The sequence below is a fragment of the Myxocyprinus asiaticus genome, chromosome 11 (assembly GCF_019703515.2).
Source record: "Myxocyprinus asiaticus isolate MX2 ecotype Aquarium Trade chromosome 11, UBuf_Myxa_2, whole genome shotgun sequence".
Taxonomy (NCBI): Eukaryota; Metazoa; Chordata; class Actinopteri; order Cypriniformes; family Catostomidae; genus Myxocyprinus; species Myxocyprinus asiaticus.
Window position 1 is genome coordinate 43825355 of NC_059354.1, and position 23729 is coordinate 43849083.

General features: G+C 40.1%; 1 protein-coding gene across 1 annotated transcript in view; it reads right to left on the bottom strand.

Annotated features, from left to right (window-relative positions):
• Nucleotides 1-23729, bottom strand: part of cerkl (ceramide kinase-like) — an 85532-nt gene that overhangs the window by 23662 nt on the left and 38141 nt on the right. Inside the window, exons 3-4 of the mRNA XM_051710114.1 lie at nt 11100-11231; nt 5752-5815 (exon numbers count right to left, since the gene is read on the bottom strand). Coding sequence (XP_051566074.1) covers nt 5752-5815; nt 11100-11231 — 196 coding nt within the window. The remainder of the gene's footprint in view (nt 1-5751; nt 5816-11099; nt 11232-23729) is intronic.

Sequence of the window (23729 nt, forward strand, 5' to 3'; positions counted from 1 at the left end):
TCATCTCTTTAACATGCCGAAAGTGCGTTTTACTACACCGTGCATCTGGATTTGTGCCAGTTCTCCATCATTTGATCTTTATTTGATGAATTAATGCTGACATGAGTGATAGAGAATGTACACAAACAATATAAAATTCAAAACCAAAATTAAATCAAATTCAGTTTACCACCTGCTTTCCTTGAGCAGTAATAGCACAATGTTAATTAAGCCGGGCAAATAGAACTGTGTTTTGTGAATAAAGCGCAATCTGTAATGAGGCTAATTTACACAGAAAGAAGGCATTTCAGCGGAAAGGAATGACAATTACTTAAAGGAATATTCCAGGTTCAATACAAGTTAAGCTCAGTCGACATCATTTGTGGCATAATATTGATTGCCACAAAAATACATTTGGACTCATCCCTCCTTTTCTTTAAAAAAAGGCACAAATTTGGGTTACAGTGAGGCACTTCAATGGGGCCAATCCGTACACGCTGAAATACTCACTGTTTCAAAAGTATAGCCACAGGACATCAACAATATGCAAGTTAACATGATTTTAGTGTGATAAAATCCTTTTCTGTGTAAAGTTATAACCAATTTTACAACTTAGTTGCCATGATGATGTAATGTCAACAAACAATAAAACCGTGAAACAACTGTAAAAGGATAATTGAAACAACTTTACAGCTCAAATAATACATGAGTTTTAACAGAAAACTTAAAGTGCTTTTATAAAATTATAAGCTTCAAATTTCTGCCTTTAAACCCTCCAAAAATTGACCCCATTCACTTCCATTGTAAGTGCCTCACTGTAGTCTTGATTTTTGCTTCTTTTAAATAATTCTTTTTTTTTTTTTTTTTGTGGTAATCAATATTATGTCATGAATGCTGTTGATTGAGTTTAACTTGTATTGAACCCAGAACATTCCTTTAATTTAGACAAAGCTATTTTAGCACTGATTGTGCCTGTTTAAACTAAAAAGCGGGTGGTTAGTGAATAAAACCACACGCAATGCTGCAACTGTTTTGTGAATTCACCCCTAAAACAGGACTTACAGCCGTATTCTGCTGTTGTGTGAACACAACCGTACCTAGCACTCTAAAATAGGACTGAAAAACTTATTTTGCTGCTGTGTGAACGAACTATAGCCTTTGTCGCATCTCTCATTTTCCATGAATCAGCCAATGTGTTAGCAGTAAAAACTGCACAAATAAGGTCTTTCCATTCAAGGTGCTGATAATTAACATAAATGTGTGATGGGAATAATTGCATCCTTTGCTGATGTGCTATCTCTTTAACATATTTTGTGTCACACGCTTGCAGGATACAGGGAGCGAATATGTGTCGCAAACTGCGTGACTTCACGTGAGACGTAACTGAAACAGCACCGCTCCATTTAAACTGGGGGGGAAGCATCAGACTGCTGAAGTAATTAATAAGTTATGATCTAATAATGAAAAAAAAGTGTGATTAGTATTACCTTTGCCGAATTAATTAATGGAGTTCATTGGAATGAGGGCAGGGGATCGAGTTTGCCCGTCTTCAGAGCACAATAACACATTTCCTCAATAGGGAAATACTGAAAAGTCTCTTCTCTTCGTGTACTACTTCTTTTCTTTGCAGAGGTGTTGAAGACTGTGTTTTAACAATTTTCTCTTATAAATCACCTTATAGATTGTCTCAACAAGCTCTTGATTATGTAAAGCAAATCAGCCCATATTAGCAGTGTTATTATCATCACCCTGATTAAAAACTGCTGAAGTATTTGTACATATTCAAAAGGCTAGAAAAGTGTGGGCTGCTCTCCTTTTTCACAGAGTCTAGGGCTGTTGCAAAGACAGGTGTGATTCTTAAGACACTTATTTCAGTAATATGTCAGGTAGTAGGGTTTTGTGTGGTAACCATATGAAAAAAAAAAAAAAAGAGGTTATTAGAATAGTGCTGACACAGTTTTCACTGCCTGAAGATTATCCTGTTTAGCAAACAACAAAAATAATTATCTTTTTTTTTCCCCCGCCGGGTTAAGTAGCTTAGATATTCTCAGTGATTTATCATGCAGACAGAAAATTAAATTTCAACAAAATCGTCAGAGCATCATTTTTATAAATCCTCAATAAAGAATAAGCTTTCATGACGGATTTCAAAATTCCACACAAACATTATCCTCTGCATTAAATCTTGTTGAGTCTTATTGCTGCGCTGTACAGGCGCCTGGGAAATCTATTATCTATAATGAAATCTATTACCATAAGTGCAAAGATATGATACCACACAGTCTTTCATTCACACTATTCACAGCAGCTATTCCTGTTGCTCAACCAGTTGTCTGTGTGAGTGATGCTAAGGTCATACAGTAGGTTCAATTCCAGGGAACACACAAACTGATAAACTGTATACCTTGAAGGCAATGTATAAGCGCCAAGACATGAGTTTATGCTGTCAGAGAATGCTGCAAAGCCATTGATTTCAATGTAGATGATGAGTTGCAAGGACACCTGCGCAAGGATTTGCGAAAGTGGCGCTCCGTCACTGCGATCAAAAATTTTACTGCATTAAACTATGACGTAGACATCCGTTGACCAATAAGAGTTTTAAAGGGTCTAGTTGTGCTTTCAGAAATTCATTTTGCTGTATTCAAACTCACCTGACACTTTCTACGCCCTTAAAACACATCTCACGCTTTCTTTAGTGTGTAGGTACCCTAGAAGGGATGGTAATCAGAAGGAATTTAGTGATTGCGGCTTAGATTCCTCTAACGATTTCAGTTCCATAACGGTTCCATTTATGATTCTTCTAGTACTTTTGAGGAAAAAAATACTTGGAAATAAGAAATCCAATTCTTATTGGATTTACTGCCCTCAGCGGTCTAAAACAGTTATCAAATGATTCGAACATTTAAATTATTCACAGCATAGGTTCTTGCAAAAGGTGTTTACAGATTCTTCATTCTTTATGTGTATCTTTAACTACTCATTGTCATATCAACAACCACCCAGTTATTACTCAGAATCTGGTTCATTTAAGTTGGACACGACAAAATGAAAGACGTGCAGTTCAGTAAGTTTGATTCACTAAAAAGTACGGCTGATAAAAGTCATTAAATCGGTAGGAAGCGCTGTATGTTTTGCTGTGTAGATTCAAAAGAACCAACTCATAAAGTCAGGGATCAAACTACATTTGTATTGCAGTATGTTTTGCTGTGTAGATTCAAAAGAACCAATTCATAAGAGTCAGGGATCAAACTACAGTTGTTATGCTGTATGTTTTGCAGTGTAGATTAAAAAAAACTTGATCAACATGATCACAAGTGAAGTTGGCATGTTGTTTCTGAGAGTTCCAGTATCCTAGAATCAGACACATTATGCCAGCATCGCCCATCAGACATTTATAAAATATGCATTCCTCTTCACTGTATTACTGACTGTACTGAAAACAACTTGCTTACAGCCCCCTCCTTGGATATTTTACTCGGAAAATGGAGCTCAAACATGGCCATACAACGAACGACACTTATCGTTTTCGCAACTAAGGGCAGTGTTTAGAATATCAGTAAGCAGAGGCTGATTTTAGCTAAAGAAATGTTAAACTACAGTTTCTGATTTCACTGTGAGATCAGTTTGTCATTTGTTATTTTTATGCTGTACGTTTCGCACTGTTGATTCAAATGAACTGGCTCATAAGAGTCATTCATTCGGTAATCAGACCACACAGTCCGCACTGTATATTTTGTGCTGCTGATTTAATAGCAGTGCCAATGAGTGGAAGCAGGAAACGCTGTCAGATTATTTTAGCACAGTGTTTTGTCCGCATTGCCGAAGGAATACACACTCAAGAACTTTAAGTGGAACTGAAAGTCATGACAATCATACGGTTCTAGTATTTAAAAATAAATTGTTTATGGTACCCAGCCCTAACCACAAGTCGCTCTTAATAAAACCATCTGCCAAATCCCTAAATGTAAATTGGGAGGCAAGAGTATCAGACCAGACCCGATCTGGCCAGTGTTAAGTCAAGTCAGATGGTCACTTCTTTAAAACAGATCTGTTTCACCCTCAACTTGATGTGGCCCCACAGTAATACATACACTACACCTTTTTGAAGATTCAAGTCACTTTGAAATGTCTTACCAAACACTGATCCTCAACCATGCAGCTTTTTGTTGACATTCTAGGCAAACTACATCTCCTCAAAGTACATCTTTACTGTTTCAGCTACACTGCGACCTCTTACAGGATTTGATCTCTTTATTTCTTGATCCACAAGAACACGGCCACCCCTTCAATGCAAGCCCTCTTACCACCTTCGTACTCCACAAATTAATTACCATTCAACACAAATCTCTTCTTCACTTGGTGCTTGCCCTTGTCCCTTTGTCACTGCTGTGAACCTGCATGCTGTGTTTTTAATCAAAGACCACTATGCCAGACCCAGCACGTCCCCTCCCACTGAGCCCAGAGGATGCAGTGGGCGGCGGTAACTGATGAGCGTTAAGCCGGGTCCGGAGATATTTAAGAGGAGCTAATTGTGAGAAGTACTGGAGCACGCGGAGAGAGCCGGTACAATGCGGTGTGAGTGATGCCCCACGCCTGCGGTCGGCTCGATGGTGGTACTTCATCACTGCTTCCAGAACAGGTAATTAAAGAGCCACCTGCCGAGCTGCACCAGAGAGACCTGCTCTACCGGAGAGCTCCGCACTGGGCCGCACGGCGCGCCGCTCCAATCAAAGTATTATCACTCTTTTTGTAAAAATCCACCTCTCCCTTTCTCTTTCTCTTCTCCCTCTGTCCCAAACACTACTTTATTTATTAAGGCTAAATATCACCTCGAGAGAGGCATGGTGACACAAGGGAGAGGCAGGATTACACCATCATCTGGCTTTGACTCTGTGCCATCTTCAATCACATCACAGAGCCCAAATAAAGCTGCCTTTTAATTAGAGTTTTGCTCGGCTTCTGGTTCAGCACATTGAGAATCAGAGCTTTGTTCAGACAGACAGCAAAAATCTGTTTTTAGTCTGAACAGCAACTTGAAATCCATTTTTTTATAGACAGCATCCATATGAGGTTCGAAATCCATGTAAAATCAGATTTTTCTGAGTGCATTGAAGTCTGAAAGGTCAGACTGGATTTCAAATAGTTTCTTTATCATTCGAGACATGGCATAACTGTAACATCATACAGAAAATGCAGTAGTTTTAACAGAATCTCACAAAAGCTCTCAAGAACATGTACAGGTCATATTTCTCCCCAAAATAAAAAAGAATTAAGGAATTGCATTTTGCTTTAAAAATTAAGCCTATTTTAGGGCTTGATATTGTCATGGAATTGTCAAGATGTTTCTTCGTCATTCAGGACGTGGCGTGACTGTGATGTCATACAGTAAATAAAGATTTTTTTAATTTATTTTTATGCATTGTGACATTATTTTCATAATGAATAAACACTTTCTCCCTAATAATTATGAACATCTAATTCTTATCACAGTAAAGTGAAAAAATAGTGATATATAATTTCAATTGTAAAGTGTTCGTATAACGTGGTCTTTATGCTTATATAAATAAAATAAAAATACTGTATGACCATTAAGAATAATGGGAATTATGATTTTTGAGAAAACTCTAAAAACGTCTGGATGCATTATGGTAATGAGAACTTGAAGAGGAATTGTGCTTAATTGTTGGTCAAATAATTTTACAATGCAAACTTGACCTGCTCCTGAAATGCTTCAACAGTCTGAATATTATACAAACCATGCAGTATACATACCCATCATAGTCCTCCAAGCTGCATTCTTTCAGGATGGAGAGAGCGTGGCCCTTTCTCTCGGTGACTGTGGAAATGAAAGAGTTAATGTTTTTTTTTGTTTTTTTTAAAAAAAAGGAAAGCACTCCAAACTGCCTTTAGTACCCTTTTCCAGGCTTTGGCAAATGGCTTTAGCTGAACATATGGTCCTGGCTGTAAAGCAGAATTTATACTTGCATGCTGTTTGCATTTTTAATCAAGAATATGAGTCGTGGTACAAAGAGGCTGCTGCTCTTGTGTTCAGCTTTGCCCTAGCTGTGTAAAATAAGGTCAGAGTTGATCCCAGTATTCACAGTGTGGTGTACAGTTTACATTTTAAAAAAGTGATGTAACTTGTGTAACAAGGGTCCAGCGGGTCAGAGGTCAGAGAGGGGATATTCAGCAAAGTTTGTTGGAGATGTTAGGCAGTATGTTTACCTCAGTCACAAATAACCTTTTGGAACAGCCTTTGTGTCGGAAGCACACCTACAATGCCTTAAATATCAGCTCACTAGGTTTCGGAACAGGTTCCTATGTCTTGACTCTTTAAAGACATAAACTGTCGATTCAAGTTTGGCAGATTCAGGTTTGGAGAAAACCCTGGCCCGTGTGGCACATGAAAATGCCACTGAATGTGGGGGAATGGGGTGGCACGCTGCAGATGGCACTGTGCACGCCCGTGTCCCACTTCACTTCCTTTCTGGGGCACCTACACCACGGAGCGGGTCCCAGCTGTGGCCACCCATCAAAGGGCTCACCGAGGCTGATGTGACACTTGCAGATGGATGTTTTTTTGTTGTTGTTGATGCTAAAGAACATGCTTCATAATGCATACAGAAATGTGAGTGCTGTGTCTATCATGACATTCCTGGCTGTCCCTGGTACCAGCTCCACTACAGATGCATCTGGACCAATGAATATGCACACACTGTGGATGTAGCAATTTGTGTGATCATTAGCTTGAATTGAATTGGTTTAACTCTTTTTATTCATTTTTAGAAAACAGATGGATTTTCATTCAGAAGAACAGACAGAAGTTGACTTTGTTGTTTGTGGTTACTGGAAGTCACAGACTGTGCACAGATATATCTACTATATACTGCAGAAATGGAAAGAGAGGTATTGCCTCAGTTTTAAGTCTACATTTAGAGTGCAATACTCCAAATGTCCTGTAGGTGGAGCACTTGCAAATCAAAGTGAACTGCACTAACTGCTAAACTACTAAACTACTAATCATAAGTGCCTGATCTTGTCAAACAAAGCCACAACCCAGGCACCTTTTTCAGAGCTCACTAACATTGACTGACCAATCTGGACTGAGTTGCAAAAAATCTTTCATTTTAGTCTATTACATTTACATTGTTAATTTACATTTAGACCTAAAACAGTGCTTAATCTACATAGTCTCAGAAAACAAAATGTTAAATTAGACCCTTAAATGACCATACAAGTGCCAAAAGTTACATTTCCATGAACAAACTTTAGTTATCTGTGAACTGCTTTGAATTACAACCTGTAATTGCTTCTCATGAACGTGAACATTCCCAAATATTGACCATGTGTCCCTCGTCTAGAGCTAATTCTATCATATTCTCAAAGCCTTACGTTCCTCTCCCTGGTCTGAGCAGCAGAATGAGATCTTTAATTTCTATTAGGTAAAATGTTGTTTAATGGCTCCACCTCGATCTCTCAGCCTCTGCCCTCGGGAACACATCATCACGATACAGATTCTATTACTGTTCAAATGGCTTCTGGAATCAGGTAGCCACATTCATTAGAGCACAGATTGTGAAGTCCCCTTCTCAAAAGCAGGGGGCGTCCGGTGCGTGTTTGGGTGTGTGTAGTAGTCTGATGTTGTCTATGTGCAATATAGTGTCGGGTCCTGTATGTATGGGTGTGTGTGTGTTTGTGTGTGTGTGTGTGTGTGTGTGTGTGTGAGAGAGAGAGAGAAAGAGAGGAGGTGGGTAAATGGGAGGAGGGGGGGGAGCCCCACACTGTGTTAGAACAGATGGGTGCAAGCCCTCCCCCTGGGTCAGGTTACTGACGGAGGATACACTTCTCCTGTCAATTTTAGTGTGAGATGCATTTAGAACCATCCACAGCAGTGTAGTACAGCTGCTACTTCCAGTATAGCACATACACAAACTCAAACGCACACACACACTGTAGACATACAAAAAAAAAAAGACAAAAAAAAAGGTTGGAAGAAATGACTGCTGGAGAGTTTACATACAGTTAAAAAGCAATATACAAATATGTATGCATATTCATAAGCATTTAAGCAAATTAAAAACAGCAAAGTCTTAAAGGGATAGTTCACCCAATAATGAAAATTTTGTCATTTATTCACCTTCATAATGTTCCAACTTCCTTTCTTTCAGGGGACACAAAAACCTCTTCAAAGAGATAGTTTACCCAAAAATTTAAATTCTCTTATCATTTACTCACCCTCATGCCATCCCAGATATGTATGCCTTTTTGTCTTCTGCAGAATACAAACTAACATTTGTAGAAGAATATTTCAGCTCTGTAGGTCCTCACAATGCAAGTAAATGGTGACCAAAACTTTGAAGATTCAGAAAGCACATAAAGGCAGCATAAAAGTAATCCATCCACTCCAATGGTCGAATCCACGTCTTCTGAAATTATCCAATTTGGGTGAGAACAGACCAAAATGTAAATCAGCAGTCTCCTTGGCGATCATGTTTCAGGAACGATTACACTTCCTAGCACCATCTAGCGCTCTGCGCATGCCATCAAGTGCTAGGTAGTGTAATTGAGTTTGAAATCACAATTGTGCCTAGAGACTGCAATGGCAAGATGTACAGTGAAAAAGGAGTTATATTTCTGTCGCTTCAGAAGACATGGATGATACAACTGGAGTCGTATGCTGCCTTTATGTGCTTTTTGGAGCTTCAGGGTTTTGGTCACCATTCACTTGCATTGAGAGGACCTACAGAGCTGAGATATTCTTCTAAAAATCTTCATTTGTGTTCTGCAGAAGAAAGAAAGTCATACACATATGGGATGGTATGAGGGTGAGTAAATGGTAAGAGAATTTTCATTTTTTTGGTGAACTATTCCTTTAAACATTTTTTTAAAAGAATGTGCGTATAGTGCTTGCCTGTGTGAGACACGATGCAAGGGTTTTGTAGTGGGTTACTACGCCGTTGCTAAGATGTTTTGGCTGGTTGTTAGTGTGATGCTATACAGTTGCTAGGGTGCTGTGGGTATAACTGCTAGGTCATTACTTTTTAGCCCAAGAGCCCACCCCCAAGTTTCTATTATATTCTGGTCCCTTCATCTGGCTCAATTCAAGTCTATGGTATATTTTTACCCATTTTGTCATTTTGAGGAAATATTGAGGAAGATATGTGGTATTATTCATGTCAGTAGTACAAACAGTACTTAGCCTAGAGGTTTGTTCAATCCCTAACCCTAAATATGAGCAATAGTAATTAGTTATGCTTGCCTTAGCAAGGACTGCTCATAAGAAAGTATCCTCTAACTTGTGTTTAGTAACATTTGCGGAGATGACAATTAAAATGGTAAACATGATTCATTTAGTTTTTAAGTGCGTGTTCAAATGATGAATTAGCATAAGGACCTTGACATTCCTCACCCTAAAATATTGATTTCCTATGATCGGTTGCCAATGCCTAATGGCGTAAAGCACAATGTCCAGCTTGTTAGCATATATAGGGAATTGTTGAGCACTGAGAGATGAATCCTGAGTGAACGAACCCTGAGGGCAGACCTTAATGCGCTTCGACCAGCAGTGAGGCCTGAGGGGTGGCAACCACCTGTGCACAAAGTCATTACTATGAACCTGAGAGGAAGAGCTACTCTGGTTGTTTTGTTTTACATTTATGTGCTGTTTGTTGATTTAAAATACTCAAGTAGACAAAATGATTAAAATGGCCATTCCTAATGCCATAACAGAGTACATATTAATCAATATATAGATTAATATATTTTAATTTATTATTAAATTAAGATATATTAAGATAAAGATTAAGATAAGCAGATATAATATGATTAAGATAATTAGATATATTAATGTATCTTAATTTCTTACATATTAAATGAACAATTAATTTAAATTTAAACCAAAAAAATAAATACAATATATTTTAAGTCTTAAGTCTATTTTTATATTTCCTGTTTTTTATTTATTTTTAACTTCTATTGTAATTCTTGTTGTTTTTCTAATTGTTTATATATATATATATATATATATATATATATATTTTCATATTCCAACTTTATCACATTGAGTGTCATTTTATGTTTGAAAGGTGCTGTATAGCCTAAACATTTATTATTATCTTTGCTTTTTTGTTTTGTTTTTTAATCCCCTTTTTCTCCCAATTTGGAATGCCCAATTCCCACTACTTAATAGGTCCTTGGTGCAGTTACTCGCCTCAATCCAGGTGCCGGAGGACAAGTCTCAATTGCCTCAGATTCTGAGACCCTCAGTCCGTGCATCTTATCACGTGGCTCATTGTGCATGCCACCGTGGAGACTCACAGCATGTGAAGGCTCATGCTATTCTCCGCGATCCATGCACAACTTACCACATGCCCCATTGAGAGTGAGAACCACTCATCGCGACCACGAGGAGGTTACTCCATGTGTTTCTACCCTCCCTAGCAACCGGGCCAATTTGGTTGCTTAGGAGACCTGGCTGGAGTCACTCAGCATACCCTGGATTCGAACTCGTGACTCCGGGAGTGGTAGTCAGTGTCAATACTCGCTGAGCAATGCAGGACCCATTATCTGTGCTTTTTAATTGTTGGTATATGTACTCACTGTATGCATCAGACGAACATCTCGTAATATTACATCTTGCTGTTTTTTCAGTGTCCTAAATCGATTCTTATGGTGCAAGTTAAAATAATTATTTTAAAACAACAAGTTTTAAAAAAAAGAGTCTACAAAAAATGTGAGCCTGCGTTTTGTTCCATTATGTCTGGCGATTTGAAACAAAGAATGCATCCGGTGTTTGTGCCCTCTCTAGAGTGCTGAGCGCAATTGCTGCCCCATTTTATTTTATTTATATTTTATTTTTTCTCTTTGTAGTATTTGACACTGGTGTCTAAGGAATCACAAGGTACCACTAACTATCATGTTGTAACGAGTCACAACACTAAATATTATGACACATTTGCATGTAATAGTTATTACTAAATTTTGTTCAGAGTAAAATGTTTCAAAGTTGAGAAAAGAAAGGCAAGTCGCACAGTTAATTGTATTATTAATTAATTGTCATGATCAGTCTTTCTGTCACTTCCAAGTACTCAGGTACTTGTGCCTGTATGTGTAAGACTCACTGGTGACATCAGCTTGTATATCGGCGAGTTTGAAGAGTGGGGCCACCTCGTCCAGATAGATTTTGTACGCCTCTTTTTTGTGGCTGGTGGGGTTCACAAAGACTTTGAGAGACTTAGGACGGTTCTTGAAACCTGTAGAAGAAAAACAACAAAGAGTGGGAAGATTCATGAATTCCCTTGTGACGTGAATCCCTCAGGCATTCATTTAAGAGCTTGATACTCATCCAGTTTAGAGAAGTGCACATCTGTTAATGTGAGCCAAAGCCCCCGTCCTACATAATAACGATTTCTTGTCGTGAGTTCAGCTTTTGTCTGCCACCCTTGCTGCAGAATGCCTCTCACACAGTGTGAGTTCAGTCTCCACCAATTGAAAAGGTCAGATCTGAGTCTGTTGTTTACAGCGGCTGAACGGCTGCCAAGAATGAGGAGAGGCATGAATAAATACATCACATAGGTTCTCAGTCTCTTTCTCACTCTGTTCACTTTTTTGTGGTTTTATGTAGTGGTTGACTAGTATGGGTTTTTCTATGGCAGATACAAATACAGGTAACTTGAGAGTGGGGTGGACAACGTCCATTATAATGCCGATATATATCCTGTGGCCCCAAAAAAGTATTTTCCATGTAGTCTGCACTTAATAAATGTCTGAATGTCATTGCATTGAATTAGATAGCAAAATATCAACACAAATGATGCTAATGCTTCTTGATTATCAACCAAGCGGTAACAGTGTATTCTTACTAAAAATCGCTAATTTTTCATTATATAAAAGTAGATGTTTTGCCAGTGGCTGATTTTTTTGGAGGGCCATTAAAAGTGTTAAATTGATTAAATTTTTTATAATTTTGCCCTGTCTGCTGTCTTTGACCTCACAGCTCAGGATAGTCGCTACTGAATGTCTTGAGACTGCGATTTCCTGTGCAACTGCCATTGAGATGAATGGGAATGTTAACCGATAGCTTTGTCCAGACATTGAAGTCAGCATGATATCAAAATTGACCCTATTTATTTTCTTAATGCATGTTACCAGTTTTATTGTAACTGCTTATCCATGCATATTTTTTTTTATATAAAAAAAATGACCTAGTAATCTATAATCAATATATAATAACTAGCTGGCAGTTAAGACAATAGTCCTAAGTTTTTAGTCAGCTTTTTTAACCTCGCCCCTTTACGAGCCTGTCATGTATACAAACCTGGTGTTGAAGCAGCAAACGCAAAGATGGTAAAGTGGTGTATTTTCAGCTGTTACCTTCCCAAAACCTTGTTCCCTACCCCAAATTACCTTGGTTACAGGCTTGCTGGCTTGATATTTTTACATTTAAAAAAAGGAGGAATAACCGGATGTTCGAAGCATTTTATGCCTGAATGTTTCCAGAGGTGATCACTTTTGAATGAAACACGAGTCGGATGTGGAGAAATTGTGCATTCAAAGTGTTGTAATATTGTGATCTTTTACTCGCTTGTTTCTCATTCATCTGCATTGGACTTACACAACGGATCCAGCCTCATCGCAAGCAAAGACTGTGATGTGCTGTGTGTGGTGGTGGGCTGGTTATTGACCTGTTTCAGTGACAAAAAATTTTCCTCACAGCTGCCATATTTGTGACCATCAGTGGGAACAAACAATGCCGGTGAATGGAAAAACACCCATGAAGTGATATCAAGTAAAACATCAAAAATAGCTTTTGATACATGGCAAGACCCAGGAAAAGTTCACAGATGTCTGAAGACAGCACAAATATAGAAAAGAATTGGACTTACGCTGACATTTAAATATATTTTATCCATGATTCATCACCATACATGGCGAGTCTGATGTGTGACCAACGAGTACACACGTCCAGTGGTACATCAACATAAGCATGTCTCATTCAGAAGTTATTGATGTTTTGTGTTGTTTTCAGGTCTGATGATTTGGTCACAATATTACAGCTCTGTTTGGTCTGTGATGATCCCGTCTGTATGAATGTAAGAGCTGCTTTTAACTCCTGAAGAAGGCTTTTGTCGCACACCACAGTGCAGCACATTGAAAGCATATGGAATTTTGGTCACAAATATTGTGGCATGGCCATACAGTGACGTCACCTGAAACAAGTCAATATTTTAAATGTTGTCTGTTAGATCCTTGATGGCTTCTCAAGTCAGTGGAAAAGTGGGCCGGTAGTGAGATCGGTTCTCAGTTACCCTATTAAGATGGCTCTGACATGAGCAGCACAGTGGAAAGAGGTGTATGTGTGTATGTGTGTGTGTGCTGGGATATAAAATAAAGCCAATTGGCAATGTTTTAAAAAAAGGACAAGTTATTCGACATGTCCTTGCCCACTTCCTGTTTCAGCAGGAAATAAGTGAAAACACCAAATAGAACTACGCATGTTAAGGCACTTCACTGCGACTTTAATCAGCCTGACATTTTAGTTTATCACTAGTATTGTGGTATTTTTTGGTATCTCTCATCCCCATCACTGTTCAGTTCCTGTCTTTCTTTCTTTGCTCAGTGAAACCAGTATTGAGTAACACTGGATCATAATTAGCAGAAATTAGGGGGCTGCTTTCGCTCCCGGCCTTCCTGTAGCACCTGGGATCGATGGAAGCTGAGGTGAAGCTCAAAACTCTCTCCTTCCTCCACCATCTCCCTCATTACTCTAATCTGGCCCCTGAAGCTCTCGACCCTTGACCTGCTACCCTCAGCTTGCCCTCCACCGTACCCCCTGCTGACATCACAGCACAGGAGTTGCAGGGGGTGCCCAAGGTCACAGTTCAAATAGACACAAAAAGTACACGAAAGGAGATGCAGGATGTGTGGGGCGGTGGGGGGAGGGGGGGGGTTTGCTGAGGGGATTTGGGATCTTGAAAGAAACTAGCGAGACTCGCTCAGCGTGGGGATGCTGATTCCGCCTTCCACCTTGTGGCTCTTGGGGGCCGCAGAGCCGGGACGCTGGGGTCTGCACAAGGGAGCAGGTGCAGGGGGGAGGCATCACTGCTGCTGTTATAGCTGTGAATGAGGCTCAGGAGGCTAAACATCCCTCATCCTCAACTAAGGCGACTTCAAGCCCACTGCACGACACATGAGAACTAGGGCTATGTGGCAATCATCTACTGAAATATCACAATACTTTTTCTCATCATATTGTTGTGATATGTTAGATCCCTGAATCAGTATTTTTATTTATCTACCCATGTAGCCAAAGCTCACTTAGCTCACTTGGTTTTGAAACAGAGGCCCCATCTCACATTTATTCATTACACCGAAAGGGGAAACTATGTTTCTGCTATTTTAATGATCATATCTGAGCTGTAGTTCAGGGTAAATCCAAACCCCACAGCAGAGAGATTGAGGATGTAGCTCGTCTGCATGCGAAATACCATGTTACTATGGTACATAATCCCATGTTTGTGTGAGCGATGCAAGGTGGCTCCCAGGAGCTCGATGAAAGACAATACCGCCGAAGGGGCCACACTCAGGTTTCACCTCCATGAGGTGTGTTTGTGTTCCCGCAAAAGGCCACTGTGATTAGCAGCCTGACAGGGACTTCGGAGATCTTGCGTTCACACTCGCTAATTATAACCTTTTGAGGAAGCATGGAGATTCATCTAATATTGTGTTCTAAGTCATTAATCACTTTTATGGTCTGTTTAGTAACTACATTGGTTTATTGGTTTTGAGGTACAAGGCTTTTTGGACTCCTTTACTGCTAAAAAGACTAGCATAGCTGGTCACCATTTGCAGAGACTCGGGCTAGTTGTCACACGGGGAAGTTGTCTCAAGGGCTTTGAGTAACTACAAAGTATGGAGTCAAAAAATCAAGTTACACAAATGTGTATTTTCCCTTAGAGTGGTTTTGTATGTTGGTTTCAAACACCTAGTTCAAAACTGTCTTAATTTTTAACATTTTTTTTTTTTTTAAATCTGTCCTCCAAAATAAAATTTCAATATCATATTTTAGCTATAGCTATTGGGTAAACAGGTGAACACAATAAAATCATACTGGTGTAATTCAGGCAAGGGTCAACTATAAAATACTTCAGGTAGAATTAGAGCTGCATGATTCTGGATGAATTGAGAATCACAATTTCTTTGCTTAGAATAAAGATCACGATTCTTTTATGATTTTGAAGAAAAAAAAGTTATTTAAGTGATTTACAAAACTTGAGTATTTGGCTTCTAAACAAAGTAACATATAATTTAATAAAAGTTCTGACAAAATCTTCTTTGCTTCAGCCTTTTGGAAAAATGCAATAAACAAAAACTAGGAAGTTTAAGTTGTAAAGCAAAAATATGAATCAAAAAGTCCTGCAACTAATATATTATAAACTAAACAGCACTGTTTTATTATTGATAAAAATGCAAAAAGTGTTAAACTAAAGTGCATAAAGGATTTAGCCTGTTCATATTCTAATTTGCTAAAGTGAAGTAAAAAGCAAAACGAGAGTTTTGTACACAGTTCTATGTTAAATTGGTGTTGCACTGGTAAATATTCAAATATGCTTAAAAAAAAAAAACACTTATTAAATTAAAACAATGGAGCCTTCAGTGTTTCTCTGTAAACATGCTTCATGTCATGTGTATTTTGTTGATTCATGTTTTTCATGTCTTTTATTTTGAAAAGTTTAGTTCCTGTTTCATGTCATGTGTTCCTGGTCATGTAATGTATGTGTTTGGTACGTTGTTTATGTCATGTCAGGTCATGCTATGCCAAGTTTATGTTAGGTCAAGTTCATGTTTATGTTTATTTTTCATTCACGTTTGTAGTTAGGGTTTTCATGTTTATTAATAAATTGCACTTGGGTTCTTCAATTCATCGTCATCGTCTTCATCACTGTCAGCGCCAGCAGTGCATCGTTACAGAAATACCTGACCTAACAATGAACCCAGCAATACAACTCATACGCCTACGTCAGGGGAATCGTCCCCTGGAGGTTTATGTGGAGGACTTCTACGATCTGGCCTGCCGGGTGGACTTTAAAGAAGTCGCCCTAAAAGACTGTTTCCGTTTTGGATTGAGTGAGCCAATCTCCACTTTGATGCCTGGCAGTTACGGTTCCCTCAGCCTGGCTCAGTTTATCGACCTTGCCCTGCAGATTACTGGTCCTACGTTCACTGTGGGGGGAGGCGGATGCCGAGCCAGAGTAGCCGTCATGGTCGACGAGCCAGCGTCCCACGTCATGGTCGCCGAGTCAGCGTTCCACGTCATGGTTGCCGAGTCAGCGTCCCACGTTATGGCCGCCGAGCCAGAGGCTCACGTCATGGCCGCCGATCCAGAGTTTCACGTCATGGCCGACGAGCCAGCATCCCACGTCATGGCCGCCGAGCCAGAGTCTCACGTCATGGTCGCCGAGCCAGCATCCCACGTCATGGCCGCTGAGCCAGAGTCTCACGTCATGGCCGCCGAACCAGAGTTTCACGTCATGGCCGCCGAGCCAGAGTTTCACGTCATGGCCGCCAAGCCAGAGTTCCTCGTCATGGTCGCTGAGCTAGTGCCATCATTTGCCCCGGATCCTCAGCCTGCTCCATGCCATGTCACATCAACGCCTCAGCCTGCTCCATATCCATGTCACAGCAACGCCTCAGCCTGCTCCATGCCATGTCACAGCAACACCTCAGCCTGCTCCATACCATGTCACAGCCACGTCTGAGCCTGCTCCATGCCACATCACAGCCATGCCTAAGTCTGTTCCACGCCTTGTCATAGCCACATCTGAGCTATTAGACCTGGAGATGGTTCACGCCCTTGTACCCACCCTCAGATCTCCTGAGCAGGCAAGGGGAACTTTCAACCCTCCGACCCCACCTAGACCCTCCGAGCACTGGACTCCACCTTGGCCTGTCGGTCCCTCGACATCGCCTCAGCTCTGCGTTCCCTCGGATCCAATGCGGTCTTTCAGCCTGTCGGCTTTGCCGGGGTCCCTCATCCCTCTGGCTCCTCCTTGGTCTGTCAGTCACCTGGCTCCGCCTTGGCTCTCCAATCCTCTGGCTGCGCCTCGTCCCTCCGATCCATCAGCTCCACCAGGGACCTCCATCCCTACGGCTCCACCTTGGTACTAAGCCCCACCAGCTCATATCAGTCTTCCGATCCCCCAGCTCCGCCTTGCTCCTCTGAGCCTCCAGCGCCACCTTGGTCCTCCCTGCCATCGGCTCCACCCTGGCCCTTCGAGTCTTCGGCTACTCTCTGGGTACCAAGTTCAATGGTGTCGCCCTTCAAGTCTCTCACGGTTCCGCCTTCCACGGCTCCACCCCTCGAGCCTCTCGGGGCCCCACCTTCCATTGACTCTGCCCTGGTCCCATGTCTTGCCATGCCCTTCCAAGCCATGCTTCAAGACCCCCCCCCCCCAGCTCCCTACAGAACTTTGTGTTGATTCATGTTTTATGTGTTTGTTCATGTGTTGGGGCATCGGGAGCTGCCCCTTAGTGGGGGGGATATGTCATGTGTATTTTGTTGATTCATGTTTTTCATGTCTTTTATTTTGAAAAGTTTAGTTCCTGTTTCATGTCATGTGTTCCTGGTCATGTGATGTATGTGTTTGGTATGTTCTTCACGTCATGTCAGGTCATGCTATGCCAAGTTTATGTTAAGTCAAGTTCATGTTTATGTTTATTTTTCATTCACATTTGTAGTTAGGGTTTTCACGTTTATTAATAAATTGCACTTGGGTTCTTCACTTCATCGTCATCATCTTCATCATTGTCAGCGCCAGCAGCGCATCGTTACACTTCAAGATTTTAAGGTAATTATTCAAGACCCAGTAATTAAATAGAGAAGAGAGTAAACAGTGCTTTAAGTTTTTTGTAACCGTAACATTTAAAAACTATATATTTATATTAAAATAATATAAAAACATTAATACTAAATAAAACCATTTAAATTATCGACAATCTTAACTGTGTGATTATTAGATATAAATTAATGCTACTTTGATGCAGTCTGAATGTCTGAATGCCTATAACAAAGAGCAGTGGGTATGTTAGGATGCATTTACATATCGCACACATCCAATATTTTGAAATATATTATTTTTGTCCCATCTGCTTATATATTAACAGCTGTGTTCACATTAATATAGTGTCAAGAAGGGCACTGACTTAAAAAAAAAAGCATTTGGCTGTTCACGCATGCAGCTGCATTCATCACAGTACAAGAGTGCACGGGCAGACATACGCATGTGAGCGTTTGAAAGTAGCCAGCTGAAATCAAACAGTGTGTGGCTACCGAATTGAGTCAAAGCTTGATACTGCTGATATTTTTTTAGCATCTGTAGCTATTAAAATATTGAACTGACCACAGATAGCCCCTTAGCCAGTGGTTGCGGCACCCTGCAGTTTGGGAACCACTGCGTTAGACTAACATCTTTGGCCATTGATAAATCATGCAGCTCTAGGTAGAATTTAACCAAAATGTTCTCAGGACAAGGATATTTTTCATAAATGTCAGGTCAGGATAAATTGCCACATTTTTATTAGGGCAAGAAGTCACATACTGTATGTTAAATGTTACAAATGTATGCAGTTTATTCATTACATTTCTTTTTTTTTTTTCTGTTAAAGCCTACAATAAGCTGTTTAATGGCAGATTACCCTATATACCCCAATTTATAACTTTTTAGTGTTACAACATGTGTTGAAATGGTGAAAATATTCTATAGATAGACTTTAAGGTATGTACCTATACATAAAATAACTTTAAAACATAAACCTACCCAGAGAAATACTCTGTATGACAAGTATGACAACTAGCCCCATTCTTCCCCATATGTTGTGTTTTGGATGCAGTTCTCCAGTGTGGGATGCTGATGAGGAGCACGATTAGACCAGCTAGTCCAGCACCAACCAGCCTTAACCAGCCGGGAAATTCATGCTGGTCTTGTCAGCAGGGATATATTTCTGCTTATATTTATTATACATGTGCACAAGTTGGTTCTGTGTGTCCTATCAATAACTTGATAGTGACGCACACATTGTCAGACACATGTCACTGCCACCTGCAGACATTCCATGAGGTCAGTGCATTCTAGAGCGATACAGTCACCCTGTGACTCAGAGGCTTAAGGATGTTTTACCCCTGATGACTGTCAATATGGGCTAATGTCAACCAACACAGTGTCCAACACATCTGTCTCTATCCAGCCCCCGTCTCAGGGCACAAAGTGTGCTGATGGGAAAGACAGGGGCATCTGACTGGTGTGACTGAGGAGGGTCTCCCTGTGGAGAAGATGATTCGGTATAGGGGAGCACTTTTCCCATAATCAGGGGTAAATTACCTGAGAGCGGGTTGAGGTTTCACATTGATTTAAGAGACAAACAAAGCCCCAGGACTGCCTGTAAACAACCACCCACTGCGCTAATGAGCAGACTGACCATGCAGTCCAGACACTGTTTAATTGCAAGGCATCGTTGCTTTCTGTTACAGTGCAGTGTTACTTGTATAACTGAGAATTTATTCTGTGGTTTATGAAGATATCTTGAATCACAGAATACAAACTAGAGAAGGAAAGTTTATCAGTACAAACATTTACTCACCCTCATGATATACCAGGTGTGTATGATTTTCTTTCTTCACCAGAACACATTTGAAGAAAATGTGAACATTTTTATTTTTGAAGCTCCAAATATCGCAGACAGTCAGCATAAACACCATCCATATGACTCCAGTGGTTAAATTAATGTCTTCTAATGTGGTACGATCGCTTTTGGTGCAAAAAATTATCAATATTTAAGTCATTTTTAACTCTAAATCATCGCGGCCTCTCGTGTGACATATTACCATTGCCATGATATGGACGTAATCTCAAGTTCTCCTCTCGGTTGAGACATCCAGGATAAGCACACAAACACACCATTGTGAGTAAAGAAACAGATAAATACAGATCTAAACCAAAACCAACCAAGCTACTGTACAGCGTTCCTCCTCCTCATTTGTAAACAGTGCTGCTCTTCTGGCTGGGACTCATGTGCGTCAGTTCTCGCGTGTTTCAAATGCCAAAACGATTACGTTAAACGTGTGCACCGCTTCTGAATGGAAGCATGATTTAGAGTTTTAAAAAAAAGTACTTAAATATTTTTCTTTTTCACACGAAAAGCGATTGTGTCACTTTAGAAGACATTAATATAATAGCTGGAGGTGTTTGGATGACGTTTATGCTGACTGTCTTTGATTTGTGAAGCTTCAAAAATCAGATCACCATTCACTTGCATTTTAAGGATCTACTGAGCTGAGATATTTTTCTATTTTTCTTCAAATGTGTTCTGGTGAAGAAAGAAAGTCATACACACCTGGGATATCATGAGGGTGAGTAAATAATGAGAGGATTTTCATTTTTGGGTAAACTATCCCTTTAAAGACTTACTGACAGACACAGAGAGACAGCTAAATAGATTGACTGACAGCTAGATAGGTAGGTAGGGTGGGAGCACCCTAGGTGGGTGGATGGATAGATAGACAGATGGATCCCCGTAAAGAAATTATATTTATTGACATTTTAATTTTTTGAAATTCAACATTGCAGGCCACTGAACATTCAGGCCACACCCACGCTAATACATTTTCATTTGACAACGCATTGATTTAGTTACATTTACGCCTCTCATCCACACTGAAGTGCCATTTTCTTCTCCTGAAAACAGAAACTGTCGAAAACACTCTCCATTAATGCATACTTTGAAAAACTATGATGTTAGGAAACTGAAAATTGTATTTTCCAACAAAAAAGGATTAATGCGGACATGGCCTCAATCAATGTAAGACCACATCCACACTAATACAATTTGTAGTTAAAAATGCACTGATTTCTCTAAGTTTGTGCCTTAGAAAATGTTGAGACTTTTGAAACTGCTCTCTAGTACTACAGTACTATATTAATAAACAGAAAAAAAAAAAAAAAAAAGTGTGGATGTGTCCTAAGTCACATCCTTAAAAAAAGGGATTTAAAAAAAATAAATAAATAATTTGTACATTTATTTATTTATTTTGTAAATTTGATTGTTACAATAAAACTGTCAGTGGAATTGCATTTTTGTGATATTTGATCATCAGGTACAGAAAAATGGTCAGAATGGGGTGAAGGACTGTGACAAATTTGGTGGATGTAGCTTGAAAGCTCTTGGAGTTACACTGGAGGTATTCTGATCTTGAGTTGGGGATTTTGAAAAAACCTAGTTCAGATCTGTACTTTGCCAAGCTACCACGATAAAGTACATAGAAGGGATATGAGATTTGCAACGTACATAACACAGCTATCAAACTGCACTTACGTAACCCATAGACTGTTCCACTAGCTGAGCCCACAATATCCAAACAAGCTTTCTGGGGTGCACAGAATATTTGCTAATCCACAAGAACAGATGTCTTATTTTTGACCTGAAATCCCTGGCTGGCTGACTGGCGAGGGGAGTGAGCCCTCCAACAGATAAACCCAGATTGGGGCCTTGCTGTGGGAAAGGTCAGGAGCAGAGAGAAGCAGAGAGGAGCTGGATCCGGCAGGCCCAAGGGGAGGTAAGAGATCTGGGGGCCATACAGGAGATGGAGCAGGAGAGAGTGTCACTGTCCTACAGGGCGTGAGATCTCCATACGGGGGATGAGTGCTCCCACATTTGCTTAGATCCTCTGCCAAGAGCGGAGCATCTGGCATGGTGTCAGGGACTAGCATTAGCGCGCATTAGCAGTGGGGGAGACCAAGCCCTCTCCAGATTTGCCCCCTCTAGCAGGGGGATCACCAGGCAGGAGATGCTCCAACCGCCAAACGACGTGGGGAACTGAGGTGGAGGTTTGGGCTTCAAATCAATAGACTTGCTTTTGTTGGAACAATTTATTCCAAGCTGGTCTCATAGAATCCCGTTACTATATATACATTTTTCAAAATGAGTTTTATGTGGCTCATTCTGCATGACTTTAATTCACTTTCACACAATTCACGAGTAAAACAGACTGATCTCACAGTGAAATCAGAAACAGCAGGTTAACTTTTCTTTAGCTAAAATCAGTTTGCTAACCGAAATTTGAAATACTGCCCCCAGTGGCCAAAGTGTTGTTGGGTGTTTGTGGGTAAAGTAAACATGCTGGAGGGAAAGTAAACATGCTGGAGCTGATGCAAAAATGTCTGGTAGGAGAGGCCACTCGTCAGTGAGTCAGCAGAATGTGGCCGATCCTAAGGTAATGGAATTCTCAGAAACAACATGCTGATTTCCCATCTGATCATGTTGAGTAAAATGGCTGATATCAGTTCATATACACTTTTTGCTCTGTTCCTCACATAATGCTATTTAATGACATCTAAACATTTGTACTATAGCGACTTGTTAGGCAATGCATTTTAAAGTTTGCAGTACTTAACCAACATCATTTACAAGCTTAATCAAGCTAAACTGTTAGAGCGTTGAACTTGCAATGGAATGGACCAGGGTACGAGTCCAAAAGAACACATGAGCCGAAAGCTTCATAGAAGCACCCCCTAATTGACGTGGTTGCTTCATCAATTGCGTTTTCCACCTCCCATTTGCTTTAATGACACTACTGGTAAGGTTTAGGGTAGGGACATTGGTCATATTTATTAAAAACTTGATAGACTATAAACCTTAAAAATCCACACCCGTTTTTCATACCACATTTTCTTTTATGACATTATTGGTTAGGTTTTGGTTTAAGGCTTAGGGTAGGTTGGTTTTGTTGATTTACAACTAGAGCATTAACTTTAAAGACGTCATCTGTTTGGGAGAAAATCTGCAGTAACACGTTTTTAGCACCACACATTGAACATTTCACATCAGAACTGCTGAAATGCGTGTAATTAACCATGTAATGTCATTTTCCAAAAATGTTGCCACAGTCACATAATTTTCATGAGATCAGGCTGATTGATTTATCCACGCACAGTATGATGAGAAGACTCGTATATACACGCGTAATGCGTCCTATAAGAGACAGTTTACCAAAACTTTTAAATTGTCATTATTTATTCACCATTGTCATAACTTTCACCCTCATGATGAACACAGCAGGAGATGTTAGGCAGACTGACACGGTTTGGAACAACATGATGGTAAATGAATGATGACAATCATGGGGGGGGGGCTACCCCTTATTGCAGGAGTTAAAAAAATTGGGCACAAATGCATTTTGTTTAATTAGAGCCACTGTTGCTCTTGGTGTATGTACAGATGTAGTTTGTTGTGTATATTGCAAAAATCATTTTAGAAAGAAAATTTGGGCAATAACACCTTTTCTAATATTAGCTAGAGAAGGAAAAAAACAGCACCATGTGTTAGGTGCCTCCGTCTGCATACATGTCTATTTGGGGGCGGGTGTGACAGACAGAGAAATGAGAAAGATCCGTGGGGAATATGCCGAAAAAAATCCTCAAGCAGCACTCAGTGTAAGTGATACTGCAGTCGTACCTACAGCAGAGCACACAGGAGCATCTGTCCAACCCAGATACCTCTCACAGTAGAGTTTAGGGCTGGGAATCTTGAGGCACCTCACGATTTGATTCTATTTAGATTTAAGGAGTCATGATTCAATTGCAAAACCATTCTCAATGCATCTCAATTTTTCAGAAACAGCAAATGGAGATAAGGTGATAATTAAAGGTGTGTAGTTTTATTCAGTGTTAAAAATATTATGTCCTGTCTTAGCCTAATAT